Source organism: Pleuronectes platessa, chromosome 16, assembly GCF_947347685.1.
Source record: "Pleuronectes platessa chromosome 16, fPlePla1.1, whole genome shotgun sequence".
In the NCBI taxonomy this organism is placed as follows: Eukaryota; Metazoa; Chordata; class Actinopteri; order Pleuronectiformes; family Pleuronectidae; genus Pleuronectes; species Pleuronectes platessa.
Window position 1 is genome coordinate 13,321,576 of NC_070641.1, and position 20,691 is coordinate 13,342,266.

The 20,691-nt window shown below is 43.2% G+C and overlaps 1 protein-coding gene across 1 annotated transcript in view; it reads right to left on the reverse strand.

Annotated features, from left to right (window-relative positions):
- Positions 1-1,963: 1,963 nt before the first annotated feature.
- Positions 1,964-20,691, reverse strand: part of col5a3a (collagen, type V, alpha 3a) — a 46,960-nt gene continuing 28,232 nt past the window's right edge. The window contains exons 28-67 of the mRNA XM_053444107.1: positions 20,646-20,690; positions 20,458-20,511; positions 20,261-20,368; positions 19,823-19,876; positions 19,425-19,478; positions 19,291-19,335; positions 19,058-19,111; positions 18,608-18,652; positions 18,381-18,434; positions 18,190-18,243; positions 17,858-17,911; positions 17,641-17,748; positions 17,236-17,325; positions 16,941-16,994; positions 16,640-16,747; positions 16,210-16,317; positions 16,061-16,114; positions 15,832-15,885; positions 15,625-15,732; positions 15,464-15,517; positions 11,489-11,542; positions 10,208-10,261; positions 10,013-10,066; positions 9,796-9,903; positions 9,636-9,689; positions 9,493-9,546; positions 9,277-9,330; positions 9,095-9,148; positions 8,875-8,982; positions 8,722-8,775; positions 8,478-8,531; positions 8,278-8,385; positions 8,129-8,182; positions 7,596-7,631; positions 7,095-7,148; positions 6,690-6,990; positions 6,377-6,489; positions 6,169-6,237; positions 4,703-4,936; positions 1,964-3,858 (exon numbers count right to left, since the gene is read on the reverse strand). Of these exons, the coding sequence (XP_053300082.1) occupies positions 3,712-3,858; positions 4,703-4,936; positions 6,169-6,237; positions 6,377-6,489; positions 6,690-6,990; positions 7,095-7,148; positions 7,596-7,631; positions 8,129-8,182; positions 8,278-8,385; positions 8,478-8,531; positions 8,722-8,775; positions 8,875-8,982; positions 9,095-9,148; positions 9,277-9,330; positions 9,493-9,546; positions 9,636-9,689; positions 9,796-9,903; positions 10,013-10,066; positions 10,208-10,261; positions 11,489-11,542; positions 15,464-15,517; positions 15,625-15,732; positions 15,832-15,885; positions 16,061-16,114; positions 16,210-16,317; positions 16,640-16,747; positions 16,941-16,994; positions 17,236-17,325; positions 17,641-17,748; positions 17,858-17,911; positions 18,190-18,243; positions 18,381-18,434; positions 18,608-18,652; positions 19,058-19,111; positions 19,291-19,335; positions 19,425-19,478; positions 19,823-19,876; positions 20,261-20,368; positions 20,458-20,511; positions 20,646-20,690 (3,177 nt within the window). The 3' untranslated portion in view covers positions 1,964-3,711. The remainder of the gene's footprint in view (positions 3,859-4,702; positions 4,937-6,168; positions 6,238-6,376; positions 6,490-6,689; positions 6,991-7,094; positions 7,149-7,595; positions 7,632-8,128; positions 8,183-8,277; positions 8,386-8,477; positions 8,532-8,721; positions 8,776-8,874; positions 8,983-9,094; positions 9,149-9,276; positions 9,331-9,492; positions 9,547-9,635; positions 9,690-9,795; positions 9,904-10,012; positions 10,067-10,207; positions 10,262-11,488; positions 11,543-15,463; positions 15,518-15,624; positions 15,733-15,831; positions 15,886-16,060; positions 16,115-16,209; positions 16,318-16,639; positions 16,748-16,940; positions 16,995-17,235; positions 17,326-17,640; positions 17,749-17,857; positions 17,912-18,189; positions 18,244-18,380; positions 18,435-18,607; positions 18,653-19,057; positions 19,112-19,290; positions 19,336-19,424; positions 19,479-19,822; positions 19,877-20,260; positions 20,369-20,457; positions 20,512-20,645; position 20,691) is intronic.

Here is a 20,691-nt window from a genome sequence, read left to right on the forward strand (position 1 = left end):
AAGGTTTATCATGTTAGTATGTTAAACCATTGACACAACACTATCAGCAAACTACACTTAATAAACATTACATTTAAGTGTACTAAGAATACTTTTTTATAATTAAGTTTCCACTATTGGTTAGTACACTCAATGTGTATTAGATAAATATACTTGAAATGAGTCAAACTATTAAAATATTTAAACACAATTAATCGCAATTTTTGAATGTCCCTATTATTGTAATGCTCTTATCAACATGGAAAAGTGGATTGGCTTGCTTTATGCAAATGTTTTATTTTATTGAAAAACAACATTGCCAAACAGGGCGCTACAAAATATAATTATAAAGTGCACATTTCACAAAGACTCAGCCTATAGTGCAGTCAAACCATGGCTTAATAATTCATTTTTTCAAGTTTGCTGTGAACATCGCCAGGCCTCTTATTTAAGAAACAATGAACCTTAACAGTTAGGTTACCAATAGAAAGTAGACAAGCCTGTTGACCAAAAGGAACGTTAATCTCGCGAGAAAAACATTGACGTCGTTAAAATGGGTTTGCAGCGTCGTTAATAACTCGTTAATCTGACTTTATCTTAATACATCTGCTCAATTGAAATACACTATTTTTGTACTTGGTATATTAAAGTGTTACTTACGGTGTACGTTGTACCCTGGCTCTTATCTTGGCTCTCATGCCCCTGGCTGCTGCTTCCAGCAGCTGAATCATCAATCTAGATAACATATTAACATTTTGTTTAATATGTTGTGAAATGCATGCTATACTTGGCCAAGTCAACGCCTCTACATAACATATTAACAATCTAGATAACATATAAACATTATTTATAATTTTAGATTTTAGCATAACAAACTAGCTGGTTAACTTATTTGTCACAGGTTAATAGAAATTATAAGATTGTCCTATTTACAACTACCACCATGGATAGCTTGCTCAACAATTGTAAGCCAGTGACTACGGCTAACATGTTAAAATAGATAATCTAGATGTTGACAACAACACCAGCTTGCTTATTTTACCAGATCATAATGGTCTATGGGGTTAGGGTTATCTTACCTTTTCACTGTCACCAGTCGGTGGTTTTCCAAAGAAATTTGATATTTTTAAATGTTTTGAGGCACCTTTCTCCAGACATTTTTTCTTTTTATCTCTTAGCTTTTCAGCTCCACCTTTTCGTTTTGGTGCCGACGGCATGCTCTCGCACTCTCCAAAACAACGAAGGCAACGAAGAGCTGGGCCTCATGGGTTGTGCGCATGCGTATAACTGGGTGCCGCGTTGCGTGTATGTATGCAAATCCAAATTCTCTACACTTCGGCTGTGTAAGAACCAATTTAGAGGTGTTTATTAATAAGGTGGAGATCTTTTCTTACTTTGGACTTCCGAAGTCTGTAAAACACATATTAAAAGACACTTAAAAAAAAATCGAAAAATAGTCACCATGAGTGTGAAGACCGATTGCGAGTAGCAGTATAAAAGCAGTCAGTGCGAATAGATAGGTATAGCTCTTGGAGAAAATTACGCTTGTGCCGCTGTTTCAACCATTGTAGGGCTGATGCGATGATGGGCGTGGGCCGGTACATCATAGTGATGGGCCGTTGGATTTATATTTTCGGCCATCGGCCCACCGGGGATGTCCCCGGTATTCCCGATGGCCAGTCCGCCCCTGCTGCCATCCTTCCTTTTCCTCTGTCTCCTCCCCACCTTCCCTCCCGAGGACTGGAACAGAGCTAATTGAAATAAATGAACTGCGGAGCAAATCAGTGTTGATAACATCGGCTGCGTGGGGATCCTGATTGCAGGCTTGTTGAGCGAATGTTGCAGAGGTAATGAAGAGCCTTGTTTGCCTATAACACTCTGGGCACTGCAGACACCCACAGGCCATCGTGGATATTGTTCTAACCCAACGTGAAGGGTCTGCAGAGGGAGAAGAAAGCGGGATGGTCCTTTTTTTTTCCTTTTTTCTTTTTTATTCGCACATCAATTTTTAACACATACATTTGTTTTCCATTCAGGCAGCAGGTTATTGCTCATAAAGTCCTCAGAATAACTGTACAGTATATAAAATTAGAACAATAAACACTATACAAAGGAGGGGCTGCGCAGGATGGGCCAGAAGGAGAGGAGTTAATTACTGGAAAGTTTTAAATGGTATGAAGCTAATTCAGCAGCGGGAGTGGGTTGAGAAATTACATTAGCTGGATACATGGTCTACTGTTTGAGTCGGAGGAGGTAAGCAGAGCATTAAGAAATTTTAATTGTGTAGGGGGTATCCACTTTAAAGTAGAATTCACATAGATGTATAATTTCTGTAATATTTCACAGCTCTAATTTGAAAAAGACGTCTAATTCGCTATTGTCGGATAAGGGTTAGCAAATTCCGTTTACGAGTGGATTCTCCCTTTATTTCCTCTTAACTGTCCATGTAATATCCTCTTTTCACTGGCCCTGACAAATTGGTACAATCAGCCAGAAGATGTGCAAAGAAACAACAACCCCACAGTAGACCAGTGTCCAGCTTCTCGTGGTGTTTCGTGCTGCTGAAAGAGTAATAACCTGTTTCCCCTTCTAGTCCTATAATCCTGCCGCAGAGACAGACAAACACAGTGACACAAAAAAACATCTTCTTTAGCACCACTGAGGACCAAATCATGTCAAATGAACGTATGCCGCTCGAATGTCAACATGTTAACAACCAGAGACACACACAAAAACGGTGAGCAGGGCAGATAAAGTGATGAGGCGTGAGATGTCTCCTTGTATTTAAGGACTGCAGTGAAGATGTGAGAGCGGTATCATCAGATTGCTTCTTGCCCTGAAATATCACCAACCTGGAGGTATGTCATAGCAAGTACATACCAGTGGATGGGGCATTGATGTGACATATACAGTACTGTAGTCTGTGGGAACATGGAGGGCTCAAAAAGCTTAATATCAAACTCATGGAGGGAAGCAGTCCAATAAAGGAAACAACCTCATCCTTTCAAGTAAGTGTCGGGTTCAGTAACTAGCTACACATGTTGAATACTAATCAAGGTAATTCACTGAGAAAACTGCAGTTGAAGGGTAAAAGGGACAATTTATCATTCTTGCACACAGGAAATTAATTACGGTGCTTGTGTCGAATTAATATGCCAGGCCAGTGCACAACTGCTCTGCGATTGTAATTTTGGTGAATCTGCACGTGCAAATGAATCTGACAACGTCTCGGATTTATTCAGTCTGCGTCTTTGTAAAACATTAGGTAGCAACTATAGTTCATCCATGATCTGAAAAGTCCCACTTAGCGGACTCGTACCACAGCTTGACAGCCTGTTCCTGTCCGTGAGCAGATCTGTCCTGTTTCTATAAGTGATCATTGTGAAGTGGCGCAATCCTGGTTCCTTGAGGATCAATTGGAGCACACTCAAACAGTGAAAAAAAATAAAATAAAACACATAGAATTAAATATGTTTAACTGGATTATTTCCCTTTGGTAAATGTGCTTTGTGCCCACTGTTGCTTGTCCTCTTCCTCGCCATTCTTCTGATTGTTGTACAGCCACAGAACCTATTTCAGCGGCTGTTGAAGAATCTTAAATAGTGTACCACAATCCCACCACGTATATGAACATAATGTAATAAATATTGTTGGGCGGCGGTAAAAGTCCAGTTTCTTTCACTGAAAACTTGCTGTTCAGGTCTTTTTTGTTTGTTTGTCAGTGGCGAGGTGTTAACCATTGAAGCATACTCGTCCAACTTGGAATCCGAACTTCTGGTTGCTGCGGCCAAAATCGACCGGAGCCACATCCATGATAGGGAGCAGCTCTGCCGAGGGGGAGTCGATCTCTAGAACCGTCCTCTCCTGACCTTTGCGGGACTGAAAAAGAAAAATGAAAGTCGGCTGAAACCTTCTGGATTTGCCTGATTTAATTCAAGTAACTAGCACCGTGCACTCTAGCATCACTAACGAACATTACTGTGACATGCAAAAAAAAAGACAAGAATACAATTTCATTCAAAAATAACAACGACACAAGAATCTCTCGGAAATAAATAGGTTCAGTCACGAAAAATAGAGCTGCAGATTAACAAAATGAGGGAGGTTGACTAAATATGACGAAACCTAATGTTGACTCTATATATCAAGACTGAGAATAAAACTACAACTGTTGTGGCTGATTTCTCATGAAGATGTGTTCTTCAGAGGCAGGATTGCAGTTGGAAGAGGGGTTTGTTTATTTCAGCATCTGCACCAGTATTTATGTCCCTCCATCTGAGGCTTGTTGCCAGTGCTGACGTCGTGGGCGCGTGCATGTGTTCCCGGAAGTCTTTTCCCAGAGTGTATGTGAAGTGCGTCTCATCCTCGCATTGTGTGTGTGCGTGTTTGCTTCCTGAAGCTCCAATCTCTCCAGCATGTTCTTATGTGTTCTTAGGCATGTTGTTTTGGATGTGTAGCGATACAAGTGGGAGTTGGTTGTCACCATACTGCAGCCAAGTTCGGTCAAAACAAGTTAAGCAACATTGCTCATTCAGAGGTCGAGTTGACCCCAATACAACTAAAATTGACACCACTCTACTCTCACTTTTGCCTAAATCCCCATTAAAGGTATTTAACATCTGCCACTTATTGAATCAAGCACCAGTTAACCAGAGCAACACAGCTGATAAACTGATCCCATATGTCCAGATAGTCCCTGTCCCTGCCGTGTCCCGCTACTGACCTGGCATCCGTCATGCACAGCGGTGATGAAGGGACTTTTGGCTTGTGTCAGCTCCTCATCGTTGCTGCCCCTGAAGCGGAGGGCCTGCTGGTGGGAGCGGGACGTGCTGTCGAACCAGCCCGCCGAGTTCTGGCACGTGTAGGTGAAGCTCTGCTTGGCCGTGGCACTCAGTAGTTTCAGGAAGGTCAGCTGAACTACATGCACAGGGTTCCCATCCCTGTCGTTGTAGGAGAACTGGATGACACAGATACACAGATGTTAGAGTGCTGCACAGGCCGAGGGGATTCATATGTACTACAGCCACACATTCATAACAGCAATAGCCAAATCTCAATCGAATGATTACTATGGAGCCACAGAGCGCATCAGATCCTATCAGAAACATAAGGGTGTCTAATTGTATTTAAGTTGGCCCTGAAGTGCAGACAACAGCAACTAAGAAAACACTATGGTGAATACATAAGAAAACACAATGGCAAATAATTAAGAAAACACATCTGCAAAAAAGAAAACACAACAGCACATAAATAGGAAAACACAACAGCAAAGAAATAAAAAAAACACAATGAAGTCACATTGGCAAATTACAAAACACTACAGATCACAAAACATGTGAGGGCATCCATCCAATCAGCAACAACCCTTGTCCATACATGATACCTACATTCTCCATTATAAATTAATGCTTTTGTGTTTTGTGATCTAGATTTTGTGTTTTGTGAGTTATTTTTCATTATTTATTTTGATTTTTATCGTGTTTTTGGTTTGTGCATCGCTGTGGTGTTCATGGCCATTGTGTTGCTTTATTCATGAGTTATATTTTTAGTTTATTTTGATACATTTTTGTGTGGTTGCTGGTGTGATTTGTGCTTCAGGGCCACTATAGTATTTCCATTACAATTATAATTATAAATCTCCCCAGCTTGTTTTAATGAGGGAATTCTTGTATGCCGGAAAGAATACAAGTTCGGCAACTTCTCTATAGAATCAGAAAGTGAGAATAATAAGGTCGGGAAAACAAGAAAGCATATCCCAGCACTCTGTGTGAGAAATCCAGTGTGTTCCAATTGTGCTGGCAGCTCTGTGATTATGTGAGTGGGTTATGAGACCTCTGATCAGGTGCACATGAAAAGCCAGAGCTGGAAGCGTGCTGCCCTGAATACAGATCAATGAGACAGAGATGCCTATGACTCTGTGCAAATCTGACTCCTGAAACCTACTCATGACAATATCAGATCAACATTGTAATTGCATATAAACTAATGAATTAATGCCAAATTATGTAGTGAGGTCATTTACTATTTCAAAGAAGCACAGACGTCTACACATTCTTGGCATATGCATAAATATCACTCGAGCACAGTAGACAAGTAGTTTAGCTTAAAAAAAGAGCCTGGCATTTGGAGCGAGGATAATTTAATAGCTGGAGGTAAGGTTGGATGTTTTTGTGTGCGTTTGTTTTATACCTGCTTTCCTTTCCTGTACTGGCTGTACCAGCTTCCTGGCGTCTCTTTGTTCCACGCCGCTAATTTCACCTAGACACACAGAGGGGGAGCGGGAGGATGTTAACAAAAAAGAATTTAGGCTCAAGGGATATAGGCAGTTGTTTGCACGCTGATGTAATATGATGAGGTCGGCTTTGTGGAGGCTGACAGTAACACGTTGGAGGCTTACCATCTCTGTCCTCTTGTCAGGGTACAGACATGTCTCTCCGTCAGCTGTGAAGTTGCAGTAGACCTTGATGGAGTCGCGGTGACAGCCCTGGTTAGGATCTATCCAGTATTCACCTACGAAGTGCACACAAAAAAACATCAGTCAAGGTCTGGATATTATTTTAAAAACACAACAACAAGATGATGATGTAAAAATAACAAGCAGATCTTTGACTTAAACAGGGTGTTTCCTAATCTAGATTTCCTTGGATACAACTTTTTAAGATGATGACAATTTGTTGGTGAGCTAGGCCTCAAGCAATGCCTTCACTCACCATCTTTGTAGTGAGGCTGAACCATTATGAGCTCTTTGCAGGTCCGTGCAGGGCTCTCAAAGGTTCCCAGAGGCCTTCTCATCAACTCCACATCATTTTTCATAGAAGACAGGGTAGCAAAGACTTCTTCCATTCCCTCTGGGTCCTCTAGAGGCTGATCCCCCTGAAGGAACTCCTCCATGTCCAGATCCACATCCTCCTGCCTGGACGGGGCTGCACCTCCTGCACGATCGGAGTGCCTCCGTTTTTTCCGCCTGCCCTCCCTGATAGGCAGGGGCTGAATCATTGTCGCGGGGGGTCCCTGGAAGTAGCATAGAGAGGTGAGTAAGAGGTGAATGAGAAAGACAGAAAGGGAATAAAGTTGGCACTGATGAGGACATGATGTGGATCACTGGATGTACTCACCGGGGAACCTGGTGGGCCAGCAGGGCCTGTATCTCCTCTGGGACCAACGACACCCTGAAGAATAAAAGAGGACAAAACTTTGTGTCAATCACGTCTCACCTGGAGCCTCTCTCACACCACTTTGCTAAACCCTGGCTTTATCCAGGCAGATATGTCTGCTGCTTTATAGGATTAACCAGCTTTGTGCATCAGCACTCTGTGGTCAAAGCCTTGGCTCACAAGACACACTATAGTGGTTTTCATAACATCACACACCCCAGAACCAAATCCTATTAAAAGGGCCCATTGGAAAAAGGCAGAAGTGGCTGTACAGCAGGCTTTTAGTTCCAAAGACATGCGGTAAACACAGTAGAGAATTATGATTATGAAGCATGGCACATTTAAGCCAACACACACACTTTTCCCCTATTCCCCAACATATGCTCCCAGCAACTGCAAACCAAATCTGAGGCCAGAGTACAGGAATTATAATGTAGAAATAAGACATATTAATGCACTTACCGTGTCTCCCTTTGATCCTTTCTCACCTAAAGCACCCTAATAGTGAAAGAGAGAAGTAAGCAAACATTGAAATATAAATACAATCTATTTGAACTTTAAAAATGATCTGATTACTCAAATAAGCACAGCCAAGTAAAGATGTGGTCAGAAGTTGAACTCTGCTAACATTGAACTAAAGACATGACTGTTTGCTGTCCGGATGGAATAGATGCTTTGCTCCTTGTTGATGGAATCATCAGCGGAGATCGAAATGTCTTTTTAAGGAGTTTGCTCATTTGCTTTAACGGAGAGACAATATCTAAAACCATTTACTGCCATTGTTACGCTCTTCACTTCACAAATGTGGCGACAGGTACAGAATGTTACATGGCTCAACTATTCCAATTTCACATTTATTGTTGATTCTCGGTTTGTAGTTTAGACACGAGTTCAGCACAGCACAACAATAATCGTATGTATGTAAGCATCATACAAAGCATCTATGGTAGCTGGAAACAGAATCAATCATACAGATAGATACATCTATCACTTACTGATAGTCCGGGTGGACCTGGTGGGCCGGTGGGACCAGGTTGGCCGGACCCTCCCTACATATGAAGACAAATCAATATCTTTACTGAACTTAGTTTCCTTTGTACATAAATGTATCATATACATCATGTTGCTGCCCTAAAGTATGTACCCCGTCTCCTTTAGGTCCATGTGTACCCTCTGTCCCTGGCAGGCCTCTGTCTCCCTTCTCACCAAACTCTCCAGGGGGGCCAATAAGACCAATCAGCCCACCATGACCCTGCAGACAGAGATGTGGTTCATCAGCATGGTTTCCCAGGGTTTAGCATGGTACAATGTGTTTTTTATATTATGGATGGACTAAACACTCACTTTATCTCCCTTCGTTCCAGGGTCTCCTCTTAATCCTAGAAGTCCAGGTGGCCCCTGTTGACAATGCCAGATGTATTAGTTGGCCACATCAATGCTGTAGGCTCTTATCAATGATATTTGGTTTGTTTGTGTTAATTTATAAAAATCCTCAAATTTAAAATCTTAATTTATTATCATTATTGTCATGTCCCAACCCTTCTCTTATTTGATGGGTTCCATTATCAGGCAAATATAAGGATCTTACTAATGGTCCTGGTGGTCCAGTTTGTCCTGGTGGCCCATTTAAACCTTGTTCACCCTGAAAAAAAACACAGGAAATGATGATAACAGTATGTACACAAATCAATTAAACCTAAACACAAAGACATCATGTTGACTGTCGTCAGTGTGAACTAACCCCAGGACCTGGGATGCCTCGAAGACCTTCTGGACCAGACCTTCCTGGATGGCCTTGGGGTCCCACAGGGCCTGTCTTACCTACTGGACCTGTGGTTCCTGTTGTCCCCTGCAGAGAAATGGGAGAGCGACAGACAAGGAGGCATTAGAGCAAATTAAATTAGAACAGATTTGTTGAAAGACAACATTTAAACCCACAGAGTACCAGTCCTCATCCTTACCATGGCTCCCTTCATGCCTTGCTTCCCTTCTTTTCCTGCAGCCCCTATATGACCCTGAAGTAAAGAAAGACAATGTTGCTAAGATGATTACAAATTATTAACTCAAAGAAAACTACAAGGAAACACACATATAGCTACATACATATACATCCATACAAAGATATACAATACACTAAGCTCACCCTCCGACCAGGAGGTCCTGAGGGACCTGGCTCTCCAGAGGCTCCAGGGGGTCCCTATAGATTAACAAACATAATTACGTTTTCATCTAATCACAAAACACTGCTAAGAAAGCCCAACCACAGTAACGAAGACGTTTCACAAAGACTTAAGCTAAGCACACAAGAGATGCTAGTGTGGACAATTTATGCAGTGAATAAAAAAGAGACACTGCTTACTGCTTTGCCAGGATCTCCATTGTCTCCCTTAGGCCCTGGTCCACCATCTACCCCCTGATGGAAGAAATGTCGGGAGGGAGAACTTATCAAAAATGAATCAAAAATATTTTTGGGATCAAATTAACCATAATGATAATTCTCACATTGACGCCGGGTTCTCCGGTTGATCCTGAATCTCCAGGAAATCCGATAGGGCCCTGCGGGGAAAAACAGTTATGAACCATCGTATGTGTGACATTAACAAAATGACTGATCTAACAATCAGAGCAAGAAAATGTCAATGAACCAGAGAGACAGACTCACAAGGACGCCTTTGGATCCGTCCTCGCCTGGTACTCCTCTGGGTCCCGGAGGCCCAGATGCACCGGGAGGGCCAAAGTCACCCTTCTCCCCCACATCGCCTCTAGCACCCTGGGACAACAGAAAAATGAGTTTACGATCAGTGAAAGGGCAGAGAGAGAAAGCAAAGAAAGGATGACGTTGAGCGACCCAGGAAGTAGGGAGGGAGTTTGTAACTCACAGCAGTGCCAGGCTGTCCTGCTGATCCCGGGTTTCCAGCCTCACCGTCCTCACCCTAGTAGAGAGAGGACAATTAGCAACAAAAAAAAAGACACCAAACACACCCACAGGCTCGCAAACTCACATACACAAACCACTACCATTTCACTTAATGTGCACGGGCACACGCACTGTAGGGGATAATATTGATGCTGACCTTCTCTCCAACAAGTCCAGGCTGACCAACTCCACCAGGCGTTCCGTGTGGACCCTGGGGCAGGAGGAGAGAGAACAGCTTGAGTCAAAATCCTATACAACAGGGACGAGTTTGAAATATTCATATTGATTCTTGAAAATCAGGTTGTTGGTGCAGTATTTATTTATTTATCCATTGGGGCTGGTTTGTCAGCAGTTCTGCCGAGCCAATGCTGAAACTGGAACAAAATTATCACAACGCAGGGAAAAATACTGAGTGTCAGATTTGCTGTGTGGATAGTATCTGAGTCACACAAGAGGGTGGATGCTGTTTCCCTTCTCTCTCCCTCAGTTGGTTTGGGTTTTCTGTGCATGTTAGCGTGCACACGTGCATGTCAGTATGTTGTGCTTTGTGTTTTGAGACAAACCCGTAAAAGCAACTCTCGGAGCAGGAGAGCTGAGCACAGCCGTGCACTGGCGCTGAGCTCCTGCTGTCAGCTTCTTTCCTTACACGCCAACCCAACTCCATTTTTACTCTTTTCCACTATTCCTTTATCAGTCCATTAATGGATCCCACCATCTCTGCACCGCTGTATTACCACGCTTCCTATGATGAAGCACTACCGTGGCTCACACGGCTTTCTGCAACACTGCTGAATAATTGACTGGTATGAGAGGCTGTGGAGAGATGGCCATTACTTGAGGTAAATATAACTGCATCTCAGAGATGATAGTCTTATACATCTTAATGATTCATAGAGTAGTAAATATAACTCCCTCCCAGGGATTATATCCTAATACTATTTAATAATTCAAGTTTTCAAAGGTCTGTGGCAGGACGTGTTCAAACAAAGAGACAGTATATGTAGATATGAAGGGGCTGGAAACAAGTTACTGTTCAGTTTGAACTTCAGATAATACTCTGTCTCCTTGATTCCAGAGATGATTCAGTGTCATGTTTTCTTTATGCCTCGCAGAATATCACAAATACAATATTCAGGCAGTGTGTGTCATTTCGAAATTCTCTTTTTTAACATCAGATTCATAAAAACTTTTTGAGACACAAACAGTAAACTAAAATAAATAATGACTTGGCCTTAATGGTACCTTAATGGTACATCTAGAACGAAGAATAAGAAGCCTGACTTGTGCGCCTAATGGAAATTCTACCTGCATGTCCAGAGGTTATTCTCCTCCCTTAATGAGACTGTTCCCATTCAGTTTGTTATTGCAGTCATGTTCATATCTAAATCCAAATATGTGGTTATAAACAAATAACATAAAAAAGTAAATTAAAGTTTACCTCTCCACCATTGGATCCCTGAGGGCCTCGTGGGCCATGCTGTCCTGGGGGTCCCTGTGGAAAGAGAAATTAAATGTTTTTTTAATGGATGTCTGTGAAACAACAAAGAAGTTTTTCAGACACGAACTCCAGAGAATATTCTCACAACTCGGTCTAGAGGTTTTCTTTCATACATGAACAGCACAGTAGGGGATTCTCATCTCAGGCGCATTCACAACAACGCGGAAATCTCCGGGGCGTTCAGGTGAGGGGTGGTGCAGCAGGTGGAGGAAATACGTAGCGTCTAAATTCGGCTCACGTGTTGTTTACAGCACATCGACTCCGACATTGGCTCTTATCACTAAAAACTCTTGAGCACTTCATCAGTGTCTTCTACGTGTGTGGCAACATCTCCTGCTGTTTTATCACATCGGCTGATTTTGGACATTCTCCTGAGATTTTACTTGGAGAATGTCTGGAGATTCTAGGGAGTTCAGTGCATGTCTGAAAGCAGATTAACAATATTCTTTATTATTAAAATACACAAAGAGATACAAACTGACTTTAAATCAGAGGTTGGCCTGTGCTTCTGAAATTAAATGGGAGTTAGGAGTCAGCCTATGGTGGATTGCTTATGCAGTGGCCCCAGTCTCTATGATCATTATCATTGTGACATGATGAAGACGTCCAGACAGGTCATTACCCTCGATATGACACAGGCGCTGATTCTTTCACATTTTCACCACCTACTCCCTCTCCCTTATTCTCGCTTATTAATAAGAAACCCCCAGCCTGTGATGTGCAAGACCATATTCTCTCAACCAGAAGTGTCGGCATGTGATTTGACTCTTCTGTGCCGCTCAAGAGAGCGCCGAGCAATTAATCCTAACTGTGCTCGGCTTCAATTTCAGTTGAGTAGATGTTGAGCTGTGCTCTGAATCCATCTGAAGTCTTGCGTGGAGCCTTGTGCGGTAAAAACACTGAGACAGAAAAGACAGACGATCTGCCCAGAGAGGGACTGTGTGGGTGAAAATACTCGAGCATTAGAGGGGAGAATTCTGTGATCCGCAGCGCTCACACATGTACGAAACTTATCCACTGAGTCCTCGGCATCTTTCCTCTCTCTCTGTCTCTCTCTCTCTCTCTCTCTCTCTCTCTCTCTCTCTCTCTCCCTCTCTCCTTCCCTCCTTTGTTTTGGTTCCATTTTGATGCGTTCCCTCCCTAATCTGGCTGTGGAGAAGAAGGGGCTATAGAGAATCTTGTTGAGCGTGTGTTCATGGTTGACAGCGTGGTGAGATGACTGTCACAAAGGAGGATGCTCATTAGACAGCCAAGGCAGAGGCTAATCTGATTAGCAGCTGTCACAGCGTCTTCCTGCTCACAATCAGCGCCCCGCCTCTTCCTTCCACTCGGCTGCTCCACTGCCTCCTTTCTGTCGCTGTCTCTCTCTTTCTCTCTCTTCTTCCATTCTGTTTTAAATCTTCTTCCTCCTTTATAGACGGGACCTTCTCTTTCTTGCTTTCTTGCCGTGGTCTGTTTTGTCATTGACACATGAGTTGAGATTGTTGACGGTTGAAAGGCTCAACAGGCTTTCTCTCTTTTCACTATCATTATTGTGGATGTCATTTTGCAAAAACAATTCAAAGACACGACACATGGTAACGGAGAGAGCAACAGGAGACCGTGTGTATGTTTTTTTTTTACTTAAGGCTGTATTTTGATATCACTAGCACAGTGACACACTATTTATAATGAGCAATAGTGATGTGTTTGATAAGTTTGCATCAAGTGAACTGCTAATGACAGCTAGTTAGAAGGGCTGTAGAATGGGGATGTTCACTGCCCTGAAGCAGGCTTTGCTCAGCTGTTAACAGTGTCATTATGTCATATGTCTGAATATACTATTATCAATACCATTTATTGCGCAGGTCACATCAATGATCAAGTTAGTCTCTGACAAACCTCAGCCCAATCTGAACGTCTTTGGACTTTGTGAGGAATTCGTCGTACCCTGTGAAAAACCCCCACAGACACGGGGAGAACATGTAAAGTGCACGCAGCCCATAACTGCTGCGAGGCAACAGTGCGAGCCACCACGCTAACCCCGTATATGAAATATAATATTATCAACTGCATACAATTGAGCTGTGCCATTTCCAGGGCCTTAATATTCTGCACGCCTGCTCAGTACCATGACTTACGAGGATATTTATCTGGGTCAGAGCCATCATTAACCTTATTTGTTGAATCTCAGCATTTTCCTGATATGACAAGAAAAATTGTCTGCTTTTAAAGAAAAATGTGTATTCTTAGCCAATCTTAAAGTCCCGTCGGCTCCTAAACAGCTGAGAGTGTTGTCAAGGTTGCTGCAATGGAAATATACTGCTCTTAACTCTGGAATTTCTTTATCTAAATGAATTGATTCTCGTGTGTATTAGATACATTGTGTTCAAGATCAAAACGATGGAAGGCTTTACTCTGAAGATCGGTGCGACTTATCAAGGACCAGAGCAAACTGAGCGCCACTCACGAGAGTTGTAAACGTTAACGATTATCGGCAGAGGAAAAGGGTTTGTTCATGAGACGGAAACAAAGCAGCAGAATCAGCACAGATGGCGCTAATAAACTTAAATAGGTGGCTAATTCAAGTTTAATGAGCTGTGGTGGTTTGTCTGTGTACCAGCTATAGTTCATAGGCTGCTGCTACCTTGGACCTGTACAATACTGTCATTACAGTGGCGTCGGTCTGGGAACTGTGGGGAAAACCGGGTCAGGAAGAATCTCAGGAACATAATATTTTCTCTTCTTTGCTTTTAATTACAGCCGTTTGCTTCTATAATGGTCTGTTCGAGTAATTCAATTCCCTCGTCTTGAGAAATAACAATTAAGCATGAAATTATTCTATTACAGTATGTGTCTCTAATAGGAAGGCACTATGAGATGTATTCTCTAATACAGTGGAATCCAGTAATTATGTCATTATGTATAACATCATATGTAATTGCAGAATAATAGGATTATGTGTAATGTACTCCCATTTATATTAACATATGTGCTGATTGTTTTACTGGGGTATTGCCATTATATTGGTGCCAGGGCCATTTTGTACAGTAAGTAATCCGTTTGACCTTGCCTGCGTTATACTGCATCTATTGCCTACTAATTTGTGCATCGCCTCCTTTGTCAAAATCAACTTCCAACTAATGACATTTAACATACACTAACACGTGGGATACCACACCCAAACCAGACTGGCATCCAGTAGAGCACATACCTCTGCAGAGGCCACTCATATATACCAGTCCCCTACACAACAATAGAAAAATAATCAAATAATAATGAAATAATTCAAATCAGGATCCAATCATTATTTTCGGGGAAATTTGTGAAAACGCCATTTCAAAGAAAGTGAAAAGAAATCCCTGCATCTGCCCCCTGATCCAGATCTGCACCAAAAGGAGCTCTTCTATGGGTCATGCCCCATCGGTTCACAAAATTTGCTAACTCAGGAACAAACAAACGAATGTAGATGAAAACATAACCTCCTTGGCTGAGGTAATATAAGACGAGCGCTGAAAAAACATATGCCACTAGTACAAAAGATCTTGTCTAATTATCTCTGCACATTTGGTGACCTCACACCAGAAGCTTGTGTATTCACAAACATAGAACAATGCCTCGGGAGTTTCCTACCCATAAACATAACAGTATTTGCAACATATTCCAAATCTTTCTACAGAATAATCAGTTGTTTTTCTACTGACTAATTCATACATGTTTGATCCTGATCAAGATCTATGAATTTTGGGAAGATAAGTAGAAAAAGTAGAGGAAGGAGAGAACCATATTCAGAGAAAAGCTGAGACAAGTGATAATAAAGGAAAGTGCAAGATGTTAGAAAAGTGTTGTTGGGAACAGACTTGACTCTGACACTTCACATCAGCAGTGGATTTGAGTTGAGTGTTGAATGTGCTGAGATAGCTTTGCGGTTCTCACCATCGAGCCAACATGTCCGTTCTCTCCCTTCTCCCCTGGTAGTCCTGGCATTCCCTACAATTGCAGATATGTTGAGCAAGCAGTCTCAGGCATGGCATGGAAATAAATTGAAACTTAAGAATAAAGATACAGCCAGTCTTGGAGTAGATAGTAATGTCTACCTGTAGTCCAGAAGGACCAGATGCCCCCTTAAAGCCTCTTTGTCCTTCATCTCCTTTCGCTCCGTTCATTCCCTGCTGCCCACGAGGACCTGGCTCACCATCTGCGCCCTGAGACATTCAGAGACGGGTCAACACTCCACATACCAAGCTGACCTTTCATATGAAGAAATATCTTGACGTGATGCATTCTGAGTAATCACAACATACGGTTGGTCCTGACTGGCCGACAGGTCCTTGAATTCCAAGAGGACCTGGGGGTCCCTGGAAAAGCACAGGAACAGTTAAATACACACAGACATGATTAAAACCATCTGCTAATTCCACCAGAGGCTGCACTGTCCAAACAAAATTAATTACAAGTTATCCCAAACCGATTATCAGCCTCCTGGCGATAAAAATTAACGATGTGATGTTAGAACAAAACGTTCATACTCACAGATTCTCCTTTGTCTCCTTTGCTGCCCTTCTGGCCTGGTCCTCCTGTTTCTCCCTATGGAGAAAAAAGCATGCACACATAAAGAAAGAGTCCATAACAAGCATTTCACAGCAGCACTCCAGTCTATGCGGGTTGTCCAATGTAAACACCTTGTCTCCGTCCTCTCCTGGAGGTCCAGCAGGTCCTGCAGCTCCTGGCAGCCCTAGAGGTCCAACTTCCCCATCATGCCCAGCCGGGCCCACAGGCCCCTTATCTCCCTAGGGAACAGATGGGAAAACAGAACACATTTAGCAAATGCTAAAATATTTATTATTCACATGTAACAGCATGACACATTGATTAATTGACACACCAGAGAGGAAAATCACATCCAAGAAAGCAGGCTTGATCACATTCATATTTTCTCCCTCCTTCTCTCTCTCTGTTTCTTTTACCTCTCTACTGCTCCTTGTCTCATAATGAAATGTTCCCGAAGCGAGAGCACATGTTGTTTATACCCAATGGTGGCAGGTGCAGGTAGAGGATGTGTTAGTGGACATTGTCGCCTGAGAAGCAAATTTACAATGTTTCAAATCTTACCGGCTCGCCTTTCTCTCCCATCGGCCCAGCAGGACCCACGCCACCGGACCGCCCCGGCTGCCCGATAGCGCCAGCCGACCCAGCGGGGCCCCTCTCTCCAGTAGCACCCTGAAAATAAGAGGAGGCAGACGGGTTAGGTGGCAATGTGACATGATTCACTTTTTGATTTAACGCCGTGGTCACGATCGCTGTTCACCATGGAAACAGCCTCCTGCTTCTTATGCCCTAGAATTCTACATCACATAAGCTGTGCAGAGACCGAGGGATGTGATGGGAAGCAATTTCATAAAATCAGGCTTACAGTTGATCCAGCAATACCAGGTAGACCCTCTCCTCCCTTCAGACCTGCAGGTCCCTGTGGAGACAGAGGCATAAACAGCCTTAACAATCAAGTGACAACCACATTCATTGTCACATTCAAGATAAATGATAAGTGACTTAAGGTAGATCACAAATGCTGTAGGAAGCACACATTTTGGAACATGACAGCATCATCGCTGAGCTCATCATTTAAATATAATAGATACAATCAAGTCAAAACACTATAATATAGGGAATGAATGTAAGGATATGAGATGTATGGACTCTTGTGTTACCATGGCACCAGGTGTCCCTCTGCTCCCTCTGAAGCCTTGGAGCCCAGCAGGGCCACTTTTCCCGGAGGCTCCTGACGGTCCTGGGTCTCCCTGGAAACCACACATACACACTCATTTGATTAGATATAAGGCAAGTAGCCAGCAGACAGCAGGCCCCTTATGCAGTCATTAATCACATGAAACCAGCAAGTCACACCAAAAAGGAACATTTATCTTTTATGAGCCATAATACACTCAACACTGCAAGGTTTCCTCTGTTATTTATTAGCAAATTAGAGGATAGGATGAGACCCAGGAGATAAGATATTCAGACAGTGCTGAGAGTCCTTGGGCTTTATCTAGTATAACAGTAATAAGGTGATGCTGATAAGTGATTATGATCCTGACATGACGTAAACCGCTCACCTTGGTACCCTCCTTTCCGGCAGCTCCCGGCAAACCATGCTCACCGGGCGGTCCTGGTGAACCTGGATGGCCCCTGTCTCCAGTTGGCCCCGTCTCACCAGATTTGCCCTGACGACAAAAGAGCGCAACAGCCCTCACATCGCGGTTCATCAAAGACATGCTCTCTGAAATAAACAACTTCACAATCGGCCTGTTTATCGTTGGCTGATCCTCCTACCTGTGGTCCAACGACACCGGGGGGGCCAGGGGGGCCGTTCTTGCCTTGGAAACCCTAAAGAAAAAGACAAGAAAAAGTGACTCAGTCAAGTGTTGAAATAGAGGCAGGATGCAGTATCTGACGACAGGTAGGGTTGTTTACTTGATTTAGTATCGACCGCTCTGACTTGAACCGAGGCGATTCAATGCTGAAGTCATAACTTTTGACTTGTTTACTGTGTCAACACATTCAGTAGATCATGTTTACTGTAGGTTAAAGCGGTGGTGTCCACCTGAATGAGGAAAATGCCATTGACTAAAGATGTGTCTTTATTGGGAGTAAAGGGGACTCACTGGTTCGCCTCTCTGGCCTGGATGACCTGGTAATCCATCCTTTCCTGGTGGACCCTGTAAAGAAGGCATTTAATTACATCACTGTAATAGCGTGAGCATTAATATAGGTGAGCATAAAATGTGGATTGAGGTGAAATTTGCAACATTAAATCACAGGCTAAACACAACACGGTGCATGTTAGCCCACTCACATTAGGGCCTTTAGTTCCTGGTTCGCCATTTCTTCCCTGTGGTCCTTGGGGCCCCTGGAAAATAATAACACAGAAAGCTCTGACCCAAACCCCAGATTGTATTTTCTGGTGCTTGCCCTAAACTGATTTATGAGACTGTGATACCAAGATTGCTTTTCAGGCTTGACATCTATATGGTCTTATGTAGACACTGTGTGGACGCCATAATCGGAGACTCATAATGTTACCTGTTCTCCGGGGGATCCTGAAGGACCATCTTGCCCGGAAGAACCCTACCAGGTGGACAAGACAAATAAAAACAGTTACTGTACGAACAACAGGAGCCACTCAAAAATGTTTAGCTAGCCCGACGATGAATCTTCAGCCTCCCCAAGATGGTCTTTCAGGGTGAGCGTGTAAACTGAAGCATCCCCTGCCAAACAGAAGCTTCTCACGGCACCAGATGGCCTGTCATCTAGAAGGGAACAACAACCGGCTCTGGTACGCGGGCGGCGCATTCATTAATGCTTTATGAGAAAGCCAGGTGTGTGTCTGTGTTTGTGCAACCGTATGTGAATATGTCTTTGTTTATGTCAGGATATCTCTGTGTGTGTGTGTGTGTGTGTGTGTGTGTGTGTGTGTGTGTGTGTGTGTGTGTGTGTGTGCGTGCGTGTGTGCATATGTCAGCCTCAGCTCACCTTTTCTCCAGGCTTTCCAGTGGGTCCCTTTGCTCCTCTTCCCCCTCGGGCTCCCTGTCGGAAAACAAACAACACTCTGATTAGCACATGCGTAGCTCGTCTGTCGGTGGAGGATAAATGATGTGAAAACAGTGATGCAACAGCGTGCCTCAGTCCCATGAGTCGTGCTGCAGCGATGGCGACTGATCAGAGCAAATACAGTTTTACAGTGACTGCACTTTTTGTGTACTTACATTTGGACCCCTTTGGCCCCCAGACCCTGGTTGACCAGCTGGACCCTGCGTTATAGAGGTTAACGGTTATTTAGTGAACATACACTGCAGAAGTGAGAATATGATGTGGATTCAAATGTCAGTATAGTCCTCACCCTTCGTCCTTTCTCTCCCAGGACCCCCGCCATACCAGGGAAGCCAAGTGATCCCTGAAGACACACGTAGAGGTTAATCGGCCTCAGCCTTCCATTCATCACACATCACCCCCAACGTCTCATTAACGTATAATTAACCACTGTATCAAATTAAAGCAAATCTAATCCGCGAGCCCAACACAGCCTTAAATACACCATTCATCAACATGTAATGAAATGGTGTCACTAATGAACTATTAATAAAAAGCCTTTTTTTTTAATAAGCCATTTATCATCCCTTATTTTTAATCAGACAGGAAACCGTCCAGTCAAAGACACTCATCTTGCCGTTGAAAGCTCTGATAAAAGGAACCGGAGGACACATTAACTGATCATAACAGCCCATCATGCTTAATCACCTTAGGACCTTGTCTTCCCGGGTATCCTGGCAATCCAGGCAGGCCAAGTTTACCCTGCAAAGAACAGCAGGAAAAGAGGGGGGGGGAAGAAATAATCAAGAGAAATATTAAATGTTTATGACACACTGCTGAGTATGCATGAACCAATACAGCAGGATATCACCAAATGTATGCTTATAGTAATGACAGAAAGATTAAATGCTTCAACATGCGCTCTGGTTCAGAGGCAGTTTTGCCGCTGAACCAGAGTCGGCTGTAACCAGATATAATGAATGTTGAGTGTTTTTCAGTTAATAATAATTGAATTAAACTGTTCTACCTAGTATTATAATGGCTATAGCAGGATGATACAGGTATATATAAGATAGTCTATTACATGCAGCCTATTTGATTCGTGTCCTCATTTGGTCTTGCAGTGTAAATTTTATAAAAAATCACCTTTTCGCCAGCGATCCCAAGAGCCCCTGCTTCTCCCAAGAGTCCGGTTTGGCCCTTCGGCCCCTCCGGTCCGTCCTCTCCGCGAGCACCCAGAGCGCCATTATCGCCCTAAAGTGAAGAATGAGCGTAGCAGAGAAATTAATGTTTTATTTCCACTCTGATGGAGAATAACTAAGATGATTTGAGTCTGCTCTCACCCTGTCTCCCTTGAGCCCCATGTCACCCTTGAACCCAGGGAAGCCATCTTCGCCCTGTGACACATCGAAGAGGGATGGTGTCGTATTAACGTTCTTTAGGGATACGTAGCACCACTACTTTGTATTTCATCAGGTCTTAATTAACAAACGACAGTTTGATGAGCAGTAGAACCAAGATTTTTACTCACCTTCTCTCCTTTGCCACCTTTAAGACCCCTAACTCCATCTGCTCCC